This window comes from Alligator sinensis, unplaced genomic scaffold (genome assembly GCF_000455745.1).
Source record: "Alligator sinensis unplaced genomic scaffold, ASM45574v1 scaffold309_2, whole genome shotgun sequence".
Lineage (NCBI taxonomy): Eukaryota > Metazoa > Chordata > Crocodylia > Alligatoridae > Alligator > Alligator sinensis.
The window spans coordinates 1398444-1418422 of record NW_005842231.1 but is presented as its reverse complement, the minus strand read 5'-3'; the positions used below and the strand labels follow the sequence as shown (position 1 = coordinate 1418422).

The 19979-nt window shown below is 46.7% G+C and overlaps 1 protein-coding gene across 1 annotated transcript in view; it reads right to left on the bottom strand.

Annotated features, from left to right (window-relative positions):
- Positions 1-19979, bottom strand: part of CCDC7 (coiled-coil domain containing 7) — a gene marked incomplete at its 5' end in the record, with an annotated part of 170022 nt that overhangs the window by 29458 nt on the left and 120585 nt on the right. Inside the window, 3 exons of the mRNA XM_025208476.1 lie at positions 5482-5610; positions 13302-13421; positions 18166-18258. Coding sequence (XP_025064261.1) covers positions 5482-5610; positions 13302-13421; positions 18166-18258 — 342 coding nt within the window. The remainder of the gene's footprint in view (positions 1-5481; positions 5611-13301; positions 13422-18165; positions 18259-19979) is intronic.

Below are 19979 nucleotides of genomic sequence, written 5' to 3'. Positions count from 1 at the left end.
GAAGTATAGCCAGGAGGCTCGAGTTTATTTTCGGCTTTGATATTACACCGGTGGTTTGGGAGAGGCTATAAGGGGTTGGAGGAGGCCTCATAGGGACCCCAGAGGGGTGGGGCCCTAGCGCCAAGAGGGCACATTATCCTCATAGGGACCCACAGGGGGTGGGACCCTGGCGCCAGTGAGGGCGCAGTATTCTAAGGGGGAACCCCAGTGGTATCGGAACCCTGGCACCAGAGAGGGCGCAACTTGCGGGGTGCGTAGACCCCAGCCCCAGAGAGGGGCGGCTTTGAGAAGCCCCAGCGCGGGCACGACGAGCTCCAGAGAAGGGGCAGTGTTATTAGGAAGCCCAGGACAAGCACAGCAAGCCCCAGAGAGGGGGCAATATTATTAGGAAGGCCAGTGCGGGCGCGGTGAGCCTCTGAAGAAGGGCTAGTGCTGCGACAAACCCCGGAGCAGGGTAGAGTGCTACGGTTGCCCCGGCGAGAGGGGGTAGTGGCACGGTGAGCCCTGGGAGAAGGGGGTAGCAGCGCGGTGGGCCCGAGAATCAGGCGGCGTTACCAAGAAGTCCCCAGAGTGGGCGCAGAGAGCCCCAGACGGGGGGGGCTGTATTTTAGAAGCCCAAGTTCGGGCGACATTGTAGGAAAAGCCCCAGGAGGGGGCACTATTGTAAAGGCCCCAGACAGGGGGCAACACTATAGAGAAGGCCCCAGAAAGGGGCAACATCACAGGGAGGCCCTGAGTGGGCTCGGAGAGCCCAACAGAGGGCAACACAACAGAGGAGGCCTCAGAGAGGCGGCGAGAGTACGTAGAGGAGGCCCGAGAGACGGGCAGTGTGTGTATGTATGTATATATATATCTATATATATATATATGTATCTATATCTATAGTGGGCTGCCTGGGTACCACCCATCATACCGGGAGAGCCCCCAGGGGATCGTGGAACACACAGGGACAGAGTTCCCAGCTAACCGTGCCCAGGGAGTCGTAAGGCAGCCTCCCAACTTTATCTAACCATCGAAGACATGGCGGGCGAGAATTTGAGGGTGCCCTTGGATCGACTTGGCACGGTGAGGGGGCCATAAGGAGATCACGGCCCTCCTGGCGGACCCCGCCGTGACACTCTTATACATGAAATTTAATTTTAGGACTTTCCATGCCAAGCATTTGTCACAGTACTTAGCCTAAGAAAAGAACAGCAAGAGAAAAAGCCCTGGAGAAAGCACAGTCTTCTGAGGATGGATGACACAGACTGACATGGAGGGTCCTAGACTGAACAGTCACAAGATGCATTTGTTTGGTTTTTTTAAGTCTTCCCCATTATACATCCCTTCACAAAGAGATAGGAAAAAACAGTAAATTATTAAGGGAAGGAGGATTAAATTTACCCATTAAGACCTGAAAAGAAACCTAAGCATAACAAGGATACCCTGTTCCATAATTTCCTTGTACCAAATATTAAACCAGCAGAGATGAGAATGACAGTATTTAAATGTTGAATATGTGTAGAGTCTGGAATGCCTTACATGAATGGAACCTGCATACTGGAGGCCTGATAAGAATGGCTGTCCTCAAAAATCTAACGTCAGATACTGTAAGGATGAGTCAGTAACTGCATTAAGTGATGGATGGCCTTGAGCTCCATCTTATAAGAAACCATCTCATAGCATGTCCTACACTTCAATTGTTTTTGCCCCGAAATGTCTCTCTACACAAACAATGAAAACCCAAGTGATACATAGGGTTTTAAGCAAGATGCTAAAAGTGGGTTAATTTGCTCTACTTCCTAGGAGAGCTAATGAGCCTGGGTGCAGCACCATGCAAATCTGGCTACATGACTTCCAGTTCAAGAGGTACCAAATGCAGTACAGTATTGTGTGTGTCAGTATAGGACTACCTAATAGGCCTGTGCAAAATGGCTAGTATTTGCTTTGTATTTGGATTCAGCTGATTTGGGGGGACAGTGATTCGATTCAGTGATTCGAATCACTGTCCTGAATCAATTCAGCCGAATCTGATTCGAGTATTCAGTTGCCGCCGAATTGGCCAAATCTCCGAATCAAACAGGCCACATCCCCCGCCCACTCTCCCAGCCTGGTCAATGGCTGCCAGGGCCAGCCCCAGTGTCCTGGCTCTTTTTTTTTTTTTTTAAAGCCCTACATTCACTGGCTGCTGCCAGGCAGGGTGGCGATCCTCGCTGCACTCCACTGCCCAGCGCTGCTTGGGGGACTCTGCCACAAGCCCTCAGAAGCCCTAACAGTTGCTGCAGCAGCCAGTGAGTGCAGGGCTTTTTTTTTTTTTTTTTTTTAAGAGCTGGGCCACTGGGGCCAGGGGGGCTGGGGCCAGGCGGGGCAGCCATTGACGGGGCTGAGAGAGTGGGCAGGGGATGAGGGCTCATAACAGAGTCCCCCATGCAATGTAGGGCAGTGGGGGACAGCAGGGATGGCCTCCCCACTTGGCAGGAGCTGGCTTTTTTTTTTTTTTTTTTCTAAGTGCTGGGATGCTGGGGCCGGGCAGGCAGGGGTCAGAAGGGCACTCGTGAGGACTGGGGAGCAGGCAGGGGATAGGGCCTGGCAGGGGTCCCCCCATGAGGGGTGAGCTGAAGTCCAGAATGAGGGGTGAGCTGAAGTCACTAGCAGCAAATGCCTCATTGATATCAGAAAAGTTGCAGAAGCTCACAGCTGACACATTGTTGGTAAAAAAAAAAGTTTGTTGAGAAAAGAGATGCTTTGCATCTTTCTTGAACCTCTTGGCATAGACTTTGCCTATGTGCTTCCAGGGTACAGGAATTTCTTCAATTTGGTTGCTACAGGGATACTTTATCTTAACTGAATATTCAAGAATCTCTAGTGAAAACATTTCTGCTTGTTCTATAAGTTTGGAGAATAGGAGTTCCAGACCTGGAGGACAGCTATATGATGTGCAATGTATAGGGTTGTGTTTGTAGTCCCGAGGTTGCACTTGTATTTTGGAGGGTGTCTGGTTAATTCTATGCTTATGAACATTGCTGGTCACTTGTGAGGCCCAAGTTTGATTCTTAGTGTCTGGGTGTTTTTTTCACCTTCCTCAGAAGTGTTGGCACTGGATTTATGACCCAGATACCTTGTTCAGGGTGGACCCAAACCCTCAGACCAACCACGACCCCACCCTTCGATAATAGGCAAATTTTACTGATATACACTGATAGCAGATAAGAATAATGCAAACAATTCTATATCTACCAGTCCTAGGGTTCACAGAGTCAAGGTACATCTGGCCAGTATATGACCTTCACTCTGAGGTTCTCTCTTGAATGTCAGATTAATAGATTCTAGGGTTAGACAGGACCTCAGTGGGCCATCTAGTCTGACCCCCTGCCCCTGGCAGGCAAGAAAAGGGTCACCAAAATTGGGGTCATGTGAACCCAGCCAGGTGCCTGTCCAGTCTCCTCTTGAAGACCCCCAAGCATGGGGCGAGCACCACATCCCTTGGAAGCCCATTCCAGATCCTGGCAACCCTGCCCATGAAGAGCTTTTTTCTAATGTCCAGTCTAAACCTTCTCTCCAGTAGCTTATAGCCATTGTTCCTTGTTGTTCCAGGGGGTGTCCTGGTAAACAGATCATCGCCTACTTCATGTTGCTCTCCCCATATGAATTTGTACGCTGCCACAAGGTCCCCTCTCAGACTTCTCTTGGAGAGGCTGAAGAGTTTAAGGTCCCTTAGCCTTTCCTCATAGGGCCTTCCCTGCAGGCCTCTAATCAGATGAGTGGCTCTTCTTTGGACCCTTTCCAAGTTGTCTGCATCCTGCTTGAATTGTGGAGTCCAGAACTGGGCACAATACTCCAGCTGTGGCCTGACCAGTGCCGCACAGAGAGGGAGAATCACCTCCTGTTTGTGAAACACCTATGGATGCACGATAAGGTGCGATTGGCTCTGCTGACTACTTCATCACATTGACGACTCATGTTCATCCTGGAGTCAACAGTGACTCCAAGATCTCTTTCTGCCTCAGTGGTGCTGAAAAGGTCGCCCCCCAGCCTATAGGTATGATGGCAGTTCTTTCTCCCTAGATGCAGTACCTTGCACTTGTCCTTATTGAATAGCATCCTGTTGCTCTCTGCCCACTTCCCCAACCTGCCTAGGTCAGCCAGGATCTGGTTCCTCCTCTCCAGGGTGTTAGCTTCACCCCATATTTTTGTGTCATCCACGAATTTGAACAGGGTGCTTCCCACACCCTCATCCAGATCACTAATGAAGATGTTGAACAGCATTACCCCAGAACTGAGCCCTGAAGGACTCCACTGCACACATCTTTCCAGGTTGACACCAACCCATCCACCACCACTCTGAGTGTGACCCTTGAGTCAGTTTGCTACCCAGTCTACCACATAATCATCCAAGGCAAATCTCCTCAGTTTATGTATAAGGATGGTATGAGATACCGTGTCAAAGGCCTTCTGGAAGTCCAGATAGATAACATCTACCTCAACTCCTGCATCCTACAAGGCCATTGGTGGCCTTGTCATAAAAAGAAACTAACATCTATGAATCTATGAAAGAGGGAGGATAAAATGGACTTAGAATAAAAACTCTAGGTTCCTAAATCATTATTTGGTCCATAAAAGCTGACCTAAGGAAAACTGTTGATTCTATGTTGCATATGTAGATAGCTAAATAAATGTCAAAGTTCCCAATGGACAATCTTAAAGACAAAAAATGGGACAGTGGTACAGAGGCAGCTAATCCATTGTTTAATGATGGTAACCAACTACACCAGGGGTTTTCAGCCAGGGGTACATGTACCCCTGGGGGTACTTTGGAAGGCGCCAGGGGGTACACAGCAGTGGCACAGAGAAGCTGCTGGCACTTCCAGCTTTGCTGACGGCACTTCCGGTTTTACTGCCACGCAGGGGACTCCCCCCCCGCATGTCAACTGGCTGACAGGGAACTCCCTGCTTGTAGACTGGCTGCCAGGGGGATCCTGAGCAAAAAAGGTTGAAAACCCCTGATCTAGTCAATGATCTGCCCAGAGAGTCAGAGGCAATAGTGTCATATTGGATTACTGGAATTTTTTTTTTTAATTAAAGGTATTAAAAGCCTCACAATATCAACAACACAGATTTAATGTTGCCCCATGATGCCATAAGCCCTGTCAAAATGTTGAGTGGTTAAACATAAATCTTTGAAAATCAGCAAATATAGATTTAATCTTCAATGCCTTTAAAAACAATGCCCCGTTATGTTAATGGAACACACGTTATCAATCTCTCTTGACAAATGAACATTCTTCTATATGGGAATGCCATTTTTCCCTTGGTGAATTCTCAATTTAAATCTCATCCATATGGATAGCTACACATACAAGGAAACAGTAGTTACATTGAATATCCACAGATTGAAGAAAACAATACATCATCTTTGTTCAAAATTTTATCTATAGGTGGTGCCAGAGGCCCCAGCAAACTCATTCTTTAATTGGACATATAAGTTATTTACTTTGCACTCACCACTGGATCCAAATTTTCCCAACTGTCCTGAAACCAAAACCTGTGCTTGTTGTAGGCCTTTTAGATTTTCTTCCACCTTTGCAAGCAAATGCTCTCTGTTCTTGGAAAACTCTTGGCTAACTTTTCTCTCTACAGAGTACAGAAGATTTTAGTGCACTTAACAGAGAAAAGTTTTGGATATTATTCTTTAAGAAATTAAAAGCACGATGCAGAAAACTGATCCAGACCTTTCCTGCAGCCAATAGTATAAGCATCTTAGCATACCATTACTACAGAAAATAGTCTAAAAAGACCAATTAATATTAGACAATAGAAAGAACCAACAACAATTTCTGCATTTTATCATGTATCTACCTATATGTTTAAAAATGCACCTGCAAAAAATAAAGACACTTGAAAATTGAAGTTCTCATCTGTGGGTTTCATAGATTTCATAAATGTTAGGGGCTGGAAGAGACCTCATGAGATCGAGTCCAGCCCCCCAGCCATTAGGGGCAGGCCCCCCCCCCCCCCAGCCATAGGCAGGAAGTCAGCTGGGATCAAGTGACCCCAGCAAGAAATACATACACATGTTTTTTTTAAAGAGTCCAGAGTAGGTGCTTGCATCACCTCTGGGGGGAATTTGTTCCAGATCTTGGACACTTGCACCGTAAAAAACATTTTTCTTATATCTAGTCTAAATCATTCTGCCTGGAGTGTATGGCTATTAGATCTTGTTATCCCTTGGGGAGCTCTGGTGAACATCTGTTCTCCCAGGTCCTGATACACTCCTCTTATATAACTGTAGGCTGCCACCAAGTCCCCCCTGAGCCTTCTCTTTTCCAGACTGAAGAGTCCCAAGTCCCTCAGCCTCTCCTCGTATGGCCTGACCTCCAGGCCTTCGATCATATGAGTGGCTCTCCTCTGGACTCTCTCAATTGGGTTGTCTCACTCCAAAGAAACTTTTTGCTTTAGTAATAGACTTAGAGCACTTTCTAGTCTCCCTCCTCCTCATGCCACTGCACCCAAAGGTTAAAAAGAAAATACCAGCTTCTAGCCTCTCAGTTTCTTCTCATTGCAGAGTTGAGGGTAGTTAACTGTGCTTGTGGACAGTACATCTTGTCATGACCCAAAGGCATGATTTTGTGTGCGCTTCGGCACCAGAATTATCCCCGCCAAGTTGCAGCTTCATTGCACGGGAGAGTTTGCTGTTGCAGAGGAAAACCCCGGTGCAGAGATGAGGTTCCCGCCTTTTCTGCAGCTTCTTTTGCAGAGTGCATTGCTCATGTTGCAAGAGGAATGCACGGTGCAAAAGAGTTCCCGGCACCGGTATGTAAATTCGATCCCCGCTATTGGCTAGTTCTAAATTATTCACACGTGGCGGCTAACGATTGGCCTGTTAGCCGTATAAGAGGCGATCCACCGCCCACCTCTTCCCGTCTTCGAGCGCAACTTTTATAAGACGTACCTACGATTCTGATTTTGGTGGCTTGTTCACCCAGAGCATCCGGAGCTCTGTTCCGTGGAGCCTAGCAACCTCCATGAGACCATCTGTGTTGTCTGTGTCTGTAACCGCAACTCAAGCAAGTTTTCCAGCCTACACCACTGCCAACTCGGTGTAAGTAAACAATCTTTAAAACTACCGCTAAGCATTTGTGCCTAATTCCAGCTCGTCGGCCTCCCTCTCCAACCCAGCGTGCCCAGGCTGCTGGCCACAGCCCGCGTGCAGCACGGAAAAGGGCTCGGGTCGCGCCCGGCCCGCACACATCTCAGAAGAATTTCCTTCTCATTTAAGTTCAGCTCCAAAGCACTGCCCATGTATCTGAAGGTGATCTTCAAGTCCTCTAGACCAAGGGTGTCAAACATACAGCCCACAGAACCATTGCATTTGGTCCACTGGTAGTCCAATGGGCTACAGTCTGATGGACTGTCCCTCAGCTCCACACTGCTGCACACTCCAGATACTGCTGACTTACCAGAGCTCCACACTGCTGGGCAGCAGCATAGAGCTGAGGGTGTGCAGCTGCATGCCTCTGGCTTCATGCTGCTATATGAAGGTGCGGAGGTCTGGCAGGTGAACAGCACCTGGGGTGTGAGGCAGCATGGATCCAGAGTGTGTGGTGACATGTTGTCATGTTCATGCAGTGCAGAGCCACAGGAATGCGCCCATGAGGAACCAGGAGTGTGCAGCAGGGCAGAGCTCTAGCCAAACATGGTTCTGCACTGCTGCATGCCTCTGGCTCTGTATTGTTACCTGGCCAGAGCTGCACACCATGCATGCCACTACATCTCTGCTCTGTGCAACCACATACCCCAAGACCTATTCTGTTGCCTGGCCTACACCAACACTGCTGTCCAAATGCAGCCTCACAGATCTGGCCTGAGGCCCAGGGTGAGTTTGACACCCCTGCTGTAGACAAACCCCAACTGCAGAACCTCCTGAAAGCTTCTATGCTGCTGTAATGCTTAGTGAAGGTATGTATGGAGATCCAGGTGATAGCCCTTAAGATTCACCTTACACAGGGAAATAAACTGGACTTTGGTGTAATGAACTTTTTTTTTATCACAGAAGGCAGATCTACATCAATAGTCTCACAACATAAATTTGCACAACCCAATGACTAGTCTTTGAGCTAATATGACTCCATTTTTAAATCTCCCAGCCAAAACCAGCCATAGAGATTTCATGGCTTGGTTCTTTTAAGGTAGTAGGTCAAAGCTTTCAATATCAAGTGAATATAGTGAAACCTTGGATCAGATAAATAAGGATAGAACATAGTCAAGCTTATTTGCTACCCTATATGAAAATCTGAGACTACCTTAAACAGAAATTTTGAATGGCTCCTTACAGTCACTTTATCTGAGTAGAAAATAGTATAAGGAAGATCCAAGGAGTGCTTGGGCACCCACCAATCTTGCTAATATTACTGCTTCCAGAAATTCAATTTCTTGGAAAGATTCAAGAGAGAACACACTGTGATAGGCCCAAATTATATTCTCATCCACAACATGAGGCCAAAATCAGGTCCCATTCTGGAACTGGAGTGTCCACATGAGAAAAGTCTAGAAGACAAGCCATTGGACAAGTCCCTAAGAAGAGATTTGCTGGGTAAGAAAATACATGTAGCCAGTGACAGGTGGGTGAAAGGCTAAGATAACTGCCAGATGGATTTCAACTTCCTGACAGACATTTGCATGTTTTAGGTCCAAAAGATAGTCAAGAATGGTCCTGATGGGCCTAATGTTCTTCAACCAAACCCAGAAGAAAAACCTAGTCCATTTTACCAAGTAAATATACCCAGTTGAGGTCTTTTGGCTGCCAGTAAGAATGTCTCTGACCTTAGCTGAACATTGTTGCCCAACCTACAAGAACCATACTGCATCCATGGGATGGAAGGTCCAAAAGTCCAGGTACAGAACCCTACTGTCATGGATTAACAAACCCAGCACTGAAAACAGTGCCATAAGATCTCACCAAGAGAATCAGGGGACCCTGATGCTAGAACTGCCTCAGCTACAGAGGCTGATTAGGATTCAGTCCTGCCTTGCCTTATGAGGAATTCACAAGTTTAGACGTGTAGGAAGGAAGGCATATAGAAGGCATTTCAACCACACTATGAAGACACCTGGATGACAGAAAAGTGGTTGACATCATATACCTCGACTTCCAGAAAGCCTTTGACCTGGTATCCCACGAGGTACTGATCAGAAAACTGGAAGATATCAGGTTCAACTGCAGGACCGTCAAGTGGGTGCAAAACTGGTTGCAGGGTAGGATGCAGAGAGTCCAAATGAATGGAACAGTGTTGTCCTGGCAAGATGTGGGCAGTGGCAATACCTGGCCCAGTACTGTTCAATATCTTCTTCAACAACCTGGATGAGGGGGGTAAAAAGCCCATTGACCAAGTTCACGGACGACACCAAGATATGGGGTTGTGTGGACACACCCACAGATAGGCTGCAGATACAAGCAGACCTAGACAGGCTGGCATGTTGGGCAGAATGGAACCAGATGAGGTTCAATATAGAGACATACAAAGTGCTGCATCTGGGAAGGAAGTACTCCCAGCACACCTATAGGCTGGGCATCGCTAACCTGACCAGCACTACAAATGAAAGGGATCTGGGGGTAACATGAATATAAGCATGAATATAAGCCAGCATGAATATGAGCCAGCAATGTGACGCAGTAGCCGCTAGGGCCAATAAAACTCTGGCATGCATCAATCGATGCATCTCCAGTAAATCCAGAGAAGTGATTCCCCCACTTTACTCAACATTGGTGCAGCCGCAGCTGGAGTACTGCATCCAGTTCTGGGTGCCACACTTCAACAAGGACGTGCTAAAGCTCAAGAGGGTCCAGAGAAGGGCCACTTGTATGATCAGGGACTTGCATGGCAAGCCATACGAGGAGAGGCTGAGGAATCTCACTCTTCAGCCTAAAGAAAAGAAGGCTGAGAACGGACCTGACTGTGGCTTACTGCTATATCAGAGGCATACATCAGGGGCTCAGTGAACAACTGTTCACCAGGGCGCTCTGGGGGAAAACTAGAAACAGCGGCCACAAACTCCTGGAAGATAGTTTCAGGCTGAATATTAGGAAAAACGTCTTTACAACTATAGTGTCCAGACTATGGAACAAGCTCCCCACAGAGGTGGTGCAATCATCTATCCTAGAGGTCTTCAAGAGAAGACTGGACGGTCACCTGGCTGGGGTCGTCTAACCCTAGATGTATTTTCTGCTCATGCACGGGGCTGGACCCAATGATCCTTTGGGGTCCCTTCCAGCCCTATGATTTTATGATTCTAAGAATAAACTGAGAGGGGAAAAAGGACTAAGGCCACCTTGTGGACAGAAATAAAAGTACATCTTGTTGGTTCTATTTGCAAAGAGGCCTATATCAAGATCGGGGTGGGCAATTATTTTGGGCGGAGGGACGCTTACTGAGTTTTGCCAAGCCATGGAGTGCCGCACGATAGACAGCCAGGGGCCGATTAATATTAATTTTAAAAAAAATTTAGGGGCCCCGCAGGCCAGATAGAATGGCCTGGCAGGCTGCATCTGGCCCCCAGGCCGCATTTTGCCCACCCCTGATCTAGATGGAGATATTCTGCAAATATACTCCTGAGACTAAATCCTTGATCTTCTATCATTTGTAAGGACATCTTCTGGCAATGTAAAATTAAATATCCTGTAAATCAGGGGGGTGAAACTCATCTGGCCACATGGGCTGGATGAGCGACACGAGGCTGGTCCACAGGCTGGACTGGGTCTACAGACATCCCCCCACACTCCATCCAGTGCACATGACACCTGCCCTGGACCAGTCTGGGATCTGTGCTCCAAGTGACACCCACCCTGGACCAGTCTGGGACCCAATGCTGCATGCAACACTTACCTGGGGCTAGTCCATGACAGGCATCACATGCAGCACAGGTCCTGAACCAGCTGCAGCAGGCACTGTGCACAGTGTACATCCCAGATGAGCCCAGCACGGATGCCACATGCAGTGGAGTCCCAGACTGGCTGGGGCAGGCACTGCTTATGTCCCAGGCCCTGCATTCAGAGCTGGTCCGATGCACACTTCATGTGGTGTGTGGATCAATTATGAGACCCAGGGGCAACACTGGGGGCCAAATTGTCCTGTGGGCTGTTATGTTTGACAGCCTTGCTGAAGTTAAGCGATACAAGCCAGTCCCTTCAATGTAAGGAGGGTATTATTGCTACTAGAGTAATCAAAATCAGTACCCACCTACCTTCTCTCCCATAGGTCTAAAAAAGAAATTTGGACCCATATAGACTGGAAATGACCCAAGCATTTGTGCAAGAGCAGAAAGGCTTATTGTTATCATTTCCCAATCACACCATCACACTCCCTATATAAGGTCAGATAAACTAGAAGTTGATGTCTAAACTGCAGCTAGATGTCTTTGTCTATGAAATGTATGCTACTTTATGGGGGGCTCACCTGACTGGGACACACCCTGAACAGGTAGAGCACTGAAGGTCACAGATGAGAAGGAACTTCTCCACTTAGTTGACCTTTGTTGGCACATAAATCTGTGCTTCTGTGAAGGACAGACTACCCCAAACAAGCATAATGGGCTTTGAAGATTTTATGGTTTTCAATGAAGGTTCATCCAAGTTAGAGCTAAACAGGTCAATATCCTCAAAGGAAAAGTCCACCACAATTGACTGGACCTCCCCTTTGGGAAGCCTGAGCCTTGAAGACATGAAAAGAAGCACATCATTACTGCCAATGCTATGAATCTGACTTATGTATCTTCTGCATTAAATGATACCTACAATGCCATTTTTGCTAGTAATTAATCATCTGACATTAAGGTCAATAGTTCTTCCTTTCTCCCCAGAGAGAGTAAATTCACCAGGTCATCACATCATAGAATCTAACATCAAATGAGCCAGGACAGCCAGAATTCATGATTCTGGATTGGAAACAGAGTGGAAAGCAAGACCTTTTATTGACCTAGTCCTGGCACTCTTTACTGTTTCTCTCTCTTCTTCATGGTGTTATAGCTTGATGCAGGAGTTTGCCATTCTATCTTTGCAGGATCCAAAGTCACTTTATTAATAGGTAACATGGGGCTAACTTCAGAGGTTCTGTATGGTATAACAGAACCACTATAGCATAATTAGGGACCTATCAAATTCGCGATTTCACAGATTCCATTAAATCTGGCCAATGCCCACAAAATCTGCAGAAAAAAACACACTTACAGAAAAGAAATTGCTTGCTCCTCAGAAGGAGCCAGCAGTCCTTAGTGTGCTGCAGCAGCTTGGTGAGGCGAGGAAGGGAGGCTGCCCATTTGAACAGCTGAAGGCAAAACAGCTGCCACTTCCACCCTCACCACTGATTGGTTGAGAGGGCTGCAAGTCATGTGGTCCTACCCCGCTCCATCAATTGGCAGTGACAGACAGCCCTTGTAGCCAATCAGTGGTCAGGGCAAGGCCATATGATGGGCAACCTCTGCAGCCAATCAGCAGCAAATGGCGGGGCCACTGGGGCCCTTCAGCCAGAGGGATGAGGTGGGGCTGCCATGCACCACCTGCAAAATGACTGCCTGGGCCCACGTTCTATCCACAAAATCAGGGGGCAGCCACCATGAATTTGATAGATCTCTAGGCATAATATATTCCAGTATCTCTTTTGAGAAAATTCTAGAACCTGGCCTACTCACTTCATTAATTCTTGAAAACCCCCAATGTCCTCCAAGGACTGAGGTACTGACTGTACCAGGTTTGTTCCAAGAGAAGAAGGCTCTTAAGAATATCCCATTCTTAGTCCAGTAGTTAACTGTACATGGTGATTCAGATGAAATCTAAAATGGCCATGGACAGAGGTTTAGGATTTTGAGTATTATTCTTCAGAGTGAGTACTAATGTAAGCTCCAAGACCAAGTTATTCGTAATGGTATCATAGGACATCCTGGCAGCCATGGATTGTCAATGCCAAACTCCCAACAAATGTGTACAGCATTGTATGTACCAAAGGATGATCTAAACTGGCATTCCAATGAAGAAACAACCTGTGCTGGGGACTTATTATTGGCCAACAACAACAGGGAGGTCATAACAGACAGTGATGGTGAGTTTGCATGACAGGCAGCTTGCCTCTGGATCTTGGCTGAGATCAGTGTGGTGGGCACTGGTCTCTTCAGCACTGGAGAGGGCACCAGTCTGTGTGAAATCTCAAAGCCAGGAAGTGTTTTTCAGAACCTTTCAGCCTTAGGCTTGACAGAGAACTGAGGGAAAAAATAGCAAGGGCCTATATATCTAAGAGAAATATCCAGAACAGATCAGACCTTGTTTCTGTACTTACCAATGACATTACCTGGTTGGGCAGCTAGAAGAGCATGCGCTTGCTGAAGATCTTTCCAACCTGATTCTAGATTTGCAAGGAAAAGCCTTCTTTTTTCTGATAAATTGTGCATTTCATTCTCTACAAAACAACAGAAATACCTTGACATCATTATTAGGTAAACTGCAATTCAAATTTCCTTTAAAATCTGAGGTACATTATTTGTGCCAAGCAGAAAGCACAAAGAAACTATTATTCTGGCTGGAGGTGTCCAATGGAGAATCTTCTTTGTCCAAGGGCTCTTTACTGATGTAAAGCTACAACAGTACTTCCTCACTAATTTTCCACAATGGAAAAGAAAAAAAAACATGTCATCAGGGGCATTTTAAGAGTCAATGGGAGGTCACGGAAGACATAGAGGAAGAGGATTAAGGATATTGCTTCAGAATTTTAAATTACAGCAACTTCTGCAACTGTTCCCTTACAGCCCCCTCTCTCCTTTCCCTGGTATATAACATTTAACCTTAGCCTGAAAGAGACCAAGAAGCAATACAGGATTTTCAAAGGAGCAAAACTGAGTTAGGGCCCTCTCTAATCACAACATAAATAGGGTGCTACCTGTGCACCTGATTTTTATGGCTTGTTCCCCATTTTATGACCTCTTAAATGTTCCACATATAATGCAGAACATTTTTACGGCTCATTTATATGGCACCTTAAATTTAACACGTGGCTAGTGGCTGATAATCAGCTGAACCAATTTCTGCAAGGAACTTTAAACCCTGCGCTGGGCAGGCCTGATTGGGTTGCCCAGTGCTGTGAAGCAGAGGCTCCCAGCAGGAGTGATGGAAGGGAGGGAAGCCCCCCACTGGGACTTTAAACCTTCACTGAGCAGCCTGAAACAGGGAAGGAGCACCAGGCTGTATCCCTCTATACAGAGTTTAAAGTTCTCATTAGGGGAAAGCCTCTGCTCCCCTGTGCTAAGACTTTAAACCCTGTGCTGGGAAGCAAAGGCTCCCAGCAGCAGGGAGAACATTCATCTTCCCCTGCCAGGGACTTTAAACCTCATATCCATCAGCTCTGGCTGCTGGGTCCAGGACTGCATTTAGGTTCAGAACCAGCCCAATGCAGACACCAGACTCAGCTGACAACCTGCTAATTATCAACCAGGCGTGACTACACTGGGGCTCATTCCAGACCCCAGTGTGGTCCTGTGGCCAAGCTAACAATCAAATGAATCTTGGGCACCTGGGGCGCCTACACATGTGCAGCGAGGATGCTCCAATGCACTGTAACTACAGTGCATCAGAGCAAACTCGATTAATCAAATCTGCTGGAGCGTGGTAATTACCACACTCCAGCAGACTCCAGCATCTCATGCATCAGCATCCCCATGTTGAAAAATGGCAGTGAGGGTGCTTTAACATCATTTGATGTGTATAAATGCCCCTCCCTGGCTTTCAGCTTTCCCACTGGGCAGCATGATGTGATTGGGATCTGATCCCTGATCATAAAATCGTATATCCTGTCATCCATGTGTGGCATGGCAGAAAGCACAACTGATAGGGACTGGAGATTGGATCCCATCACACCTTTAAATGAACATCTGTCAGGGCCCTTAGACATCCAACTCTAATTAAATTTGATTAAAAACTGGGTGTTACTTTGCTTGCCTTTAATTGCCACATTCCGTAAGGCAAAGAAAAAAACTACATATAGAGGTAATAACAACTCCTCATTTCTACTAGAAATACAAGGATTGTGTTAGGTTTTCTTCAATTATAGCATTATAGAAGCTCATGTTTATCTATCTATGGCCAGGTACTAGCTGACAAGGATAAAGGATAACTATGCTAGGCTGAAGAAGATGCTAACAGAACTAGAAGCTCAGGTGTTCCTCAGGCTGTGAGCAGGTTATACATATAGCAGTACAAACACCTGTGCAACGCTACAAATTTTGTGTGCAGAAGTACAGGCTGTCTGTAGCACCACAGTAGGGTAAAAAAGAAGGGTAAAGGTCTCACCTCATAGGCAACTCAATACCACAAGTGGCAACACTGTGTTTCAGATATAGATGGTCTACCTGTGTCAGAAAAGTCACACTGCCATTCTGGCAAGTGGTGCAAGTAGCTGACATATTGGAAACCAGGATGGCTCCCATGAATTTACATTTTGGTCAATATTTCAGCCCCCACTTAATTCCAATAACAAAGCCAATATTGCACGAACAAAGGGGATTAATCATAACACTTCTGTTGTGGTAGTCATATTGGATTCCAAGACAGCTGCTGTGAATTTACAGCTTTCTTCATTATTAGATACCCAAAAGTTTTGCAAAATTGCTACATCAGTTATGTTCCATTTCAAATTACCTTAACATGAAAACCTGCAATAGCAATCGTCAACAAGAGATTCACCCTTAGGCAAACATTACAATGGAGCCGATAGCATCAATGAGCCTAGCAAAGCACGGGAGGTAGAACTCAGAATCTACAAGATGCGCCATATGTCTCAAGTAGGTTTGCAGTCAGAGATTAGTCAAAGTACACCTGCTGGAATTGCATGAATAAATGAGGCACTTGTTCAATGTAGGACAGTTGCTGAATTTGACACTTGTTATGGCAGTATTCTTGACAGACTATCACACTGTGTTGATCTTGCACTGCAACATTCCAAAAGCCTCGCCTGGCATCATTCTTACCACAGTTCTTTTACACACACAGGACAGAGAGAGACTATTAAGAAAGTCATGCAAGACAGAAAATGAAAGGGAAACCCTACCAACAACATCAAGTAAAGAACACAGGACATCCAGAAGATCATCTATTCCAGCAGTTCACTGGAGGGTGTGCATTTCCTGACAGAAATGTTCTAATAAGAAGAAAATGAGTCAAGTGTTGTCATTTGAATCAGTCAGTGCAATACACAAGCTGGCAGGGAAGAATGTTGCCAAATTGGTGTCAAAGATCTAATAGCTGCCTAGGCATACTACCATCCTGAATGCAGATGAGAGGAACAACGAAAGCAACAAGTCTCTCATTCCCATTCAAATGTGAATATTGTGTAAGAAAATATTCTTCTTTCTCCTGAAGCAAGAGCATGGCATCAAATAATTGATGAACTAGATATTAGTTCTGCGCAGAGAAGTGTGTACAGTCTGAAAGATATACTTGAAAGATATTGTGATTCAGTAGAAGATGGTGGTGATGAACATCCTCCAGCAACTGAAGCAAATGAAGCAAGAACTTCAGACTTACTACAAGACTGTCATTCAGTTTCAGCAGCCAAAAAATGCCCATGTTCCATTCCTTGTCTTCTGAACTGTGACTACTGGTAAATCTGTACAAGTAGTTGTAACTATGTATATAAATGATGAGGAAACTATTGGCCTGCAGTTCAGAAAAAAGTTTTCAGACACATGAAACTTGTACTATGCTGCTCTCAAGATCAAAGCAGATTTGAAAGTTATAGGGATACAGCAACTTGAATGAAGAGCAAGCCCAAAAATGCATTTCTAATAGCTTTTACACATTGAGCTGATCAATTTTGGAAAATGAAAATGATTCATGGATGCTAGGGTCGGAAGGGACCTCAATAGATCATCGAGTCCGACCCCCTGCATAAGCAGGAAAGTGTGCTGGGTTCAGATGACCCCAGCTAGATGCTTATCTAACCTCCTCTTGAATACCCCCAGGGTAGGGGAGAGCACCACCTCCCTTGGGAGCCCGTTCCAGACCTTGGCCACTCGAACTGTGAAGAAGTTCTTCCTAATGTCCAGTCTAAATCTGCTCTCTGCTAGCTTGTGGCCAATATTTCTTGTAACCCCTGGGGGGCGCCTTGGTGAATAAACCCTCACCAATTCCCTTCTGTGCCCCCGTGATGAACTTATAGGCAGCCACAAGGTCGCCTCTCAACCTTCTCTTACAGAAGCTAAAGAGGTCCAGGTGCCCCAGTCTCTCCTCATAGGGCTTGGCCTGCAAACCCTTAACCATGCGAGTGGCCCTTCTCTGGACCCTCTCCAGGTTATCCACATCCCTCTTGAAGTGCGGCGCCCAAAACTGCACGCAGTACTCCAGCTGCGGTCTGACCAGCGCCCAATAGAGGGGAAGTATCACCTCCTTGGATCTGTTCGTCATGCATCTGCTGATGACCGATAAAGTGCCATTAGTTTGTCTGATGGCTTCGTCACACTGCCAACTCATGTTCATCTTGGAGTCCACTAGGACTCCAAGATCCCTTTCCGCTTCCGTGTCTCCAAGCAGGTCATTTCCTAGGCAGTGATGACTTAGATGTTGAAAGTTGTGTGCAAGATAAGATCTAGACAGAAATGTACTAAATATATGTCAGGATTTGATTTACCTGCAATTAAGGGTCAAAAAGCTAACTTTAAGATATGTTGGGTTCGGCTAGCTGATACATCACACAACTAGATCTAAGAAGCTGGTACAAAGTCTCCACACTGCTGGTTGCAGTATCCTTTATGACACACACAAGTTCCTCACATCAAGACCACTACTGCTCTCAGGTTCATGAACAGCCTGTTGCTGTTTTCCTAGCTAAGCTGTCTTTGTTTCAATCCTACCTTCCTGGAGCTCTGTCCTATTGGTCTAGTGCTCCACAGCTAGCTTCTGAGTAGTATCTAGAGCCTGCATTTACTTGAGGACCTCCCTCTTACACTTTCCTTTTTAAAATAGCAGGAGCCTCTGGTTCCCTGGTACAGGGCACCTGATCATTTGTACTGGGGAGTTAAAGGCAGCCAGACATGGTACACGCCACATCACTCCATTGTGTGCTGTTGGTTACAAGCACTGGCATGGCTTTACCGCACTAACCTGATGCACGGGTAGGGGCACGAATGGACCACTGATGCTAACTCTGTACTTACCATTGACACTGCATGGCTGGCAAGCTGCAAGAGCCTGTACTTCCTGCAGATGTTCTAGATTTCGCTTTTCTGCTAATTCACTCAGTTCTTCCTCTACAAAGGTAGAAATTAATTTTAAAAAATCATTAAAAATGTTCCATTATGTGACAGGCTGGCCAGTGGCCTCACTGGCAGCCCAGACTGTTAGCTTGAGTCCAAAGGGCTGGGGCTCCATTGGAGGAGACAGTTTTTCCTTCCCCACCAGTCAAGGGAAGGCAGCCCTGCCCTGACCCAGAGGCAAGGTGAAAGAGAGGACCTGAAAAGGAACTAACCCCACAGGCTTTCCTATTGGTCTGCTCTCAATCCGGGGGCAGAGCCTCCAGAATGAATAAAAAGCCAGCATGCCCAACACACAGGAGCTTTTTGACAAAGGACTATGAAGACCAGGGCTGTTGAAGAGCTGGTTTTACTGACCAGCAGGGGTGGAGTAGTTGCCCCAGAAGCGCCCTGAAGCAGCAACAGGTGGCTGCATCCTAGCTGCCGCAGGAAGAGAGCAGCAATGGTGCACGGGTCAGTGTATGGGTGGTCCAGAGTGTGGACAGGACCTCGGTGGCTGCACGAGGCAGCACAGGTCCCCAATCCTACACAAGGCAGGAATCCGGCCCCTTCGGTGCACAGAGCAATGCATGGAGCTGGTGGAGAGCTGAGGGGACCTAGGCAGCTGCACAAGGCAGCGCCTGTCCCCAACCCTGCATGAGGCAGGAGCCCTTGATGCACAGGTCAGTGCACAGGGCGGGTGAGGGTCTGAGAGCGGACTGGACCCAGCAGCTGCATGAAGCAGTGCGGGTCTCCAACCCTGCATGAGGCAGGAGCCGAGGCCCCTTCAGTGCACAGAGCGGTGCATGGGGCTAGTAGAGCTGAAAGGAACCCAGCGGCTACATGAGGCAGTGCAGGTCTCCAACCCTGCAGAGGGAAGAAGCCCTCGGTGCACAGACCAGTGCATGGGGCTGAAAGAGGACTGACAGGCCCTGGTGGCTGCATGAGTTAGCCCGGGCCTTCCTGCCATGAACAGTGACTGGATGGGACAACCCCCCTGCAAGGGAGGACACAGAGTCATAAGTTTCCCAGGGAAAGGGATTCCCACAGGGGAGGAGGGACCTTCCTCACTGCGGTGATCAATGAGAAGCCCTTGAGAGGGTGGTTTCAAGGTTACAGGCTCCTTCCTAGTTGAGTGACCTGGGAGAGGGTAGTGATGTGCTATTAGGTAACAGGATCTCTCCTTGGGTTATCATTTCTCCTTTAGGCATATCTGCTGTGCCATTGTGGTGTTCTGGTTTTTCATGTCGTTAGGATTCTTGATGTAACCCACATCCTTATTGTTCTATTAGGAAAGGATTGAAAGCTGTTTTATATTTTAATTCATTGTGTTGGTTATTTGTACATGTTTGTGACTCTTCTGATGTAACCTGATTATGTATGTTTCATTACTGTGCCATCACTGCCAGCTATTTCTGTTGTTGATTTATTAATGAATCTGTGTTTTATTATAAAGTGTTCCTTTGCCTGCTGCCTAGAGGGGCCATTGCAGACTAATCAGAAGGCCACAGAGGATAGGCCTGTGCCTGAGTACAGGGTTAAAAGTGCTATTGCCTGTGTGAACCCACTTTGTAAATATCATGTATGTGTGTGTAGATATATACATACATACATACATACATAGATATATGTATGTAAGTTTATGGTTATGTTTTATGTTATTTTGTATTCATTAGACCTCTACATAGTTAAATATCACCGAGTGTCCTGGGTCTCTGCTCTGCTCTGCTCTCCTCCGC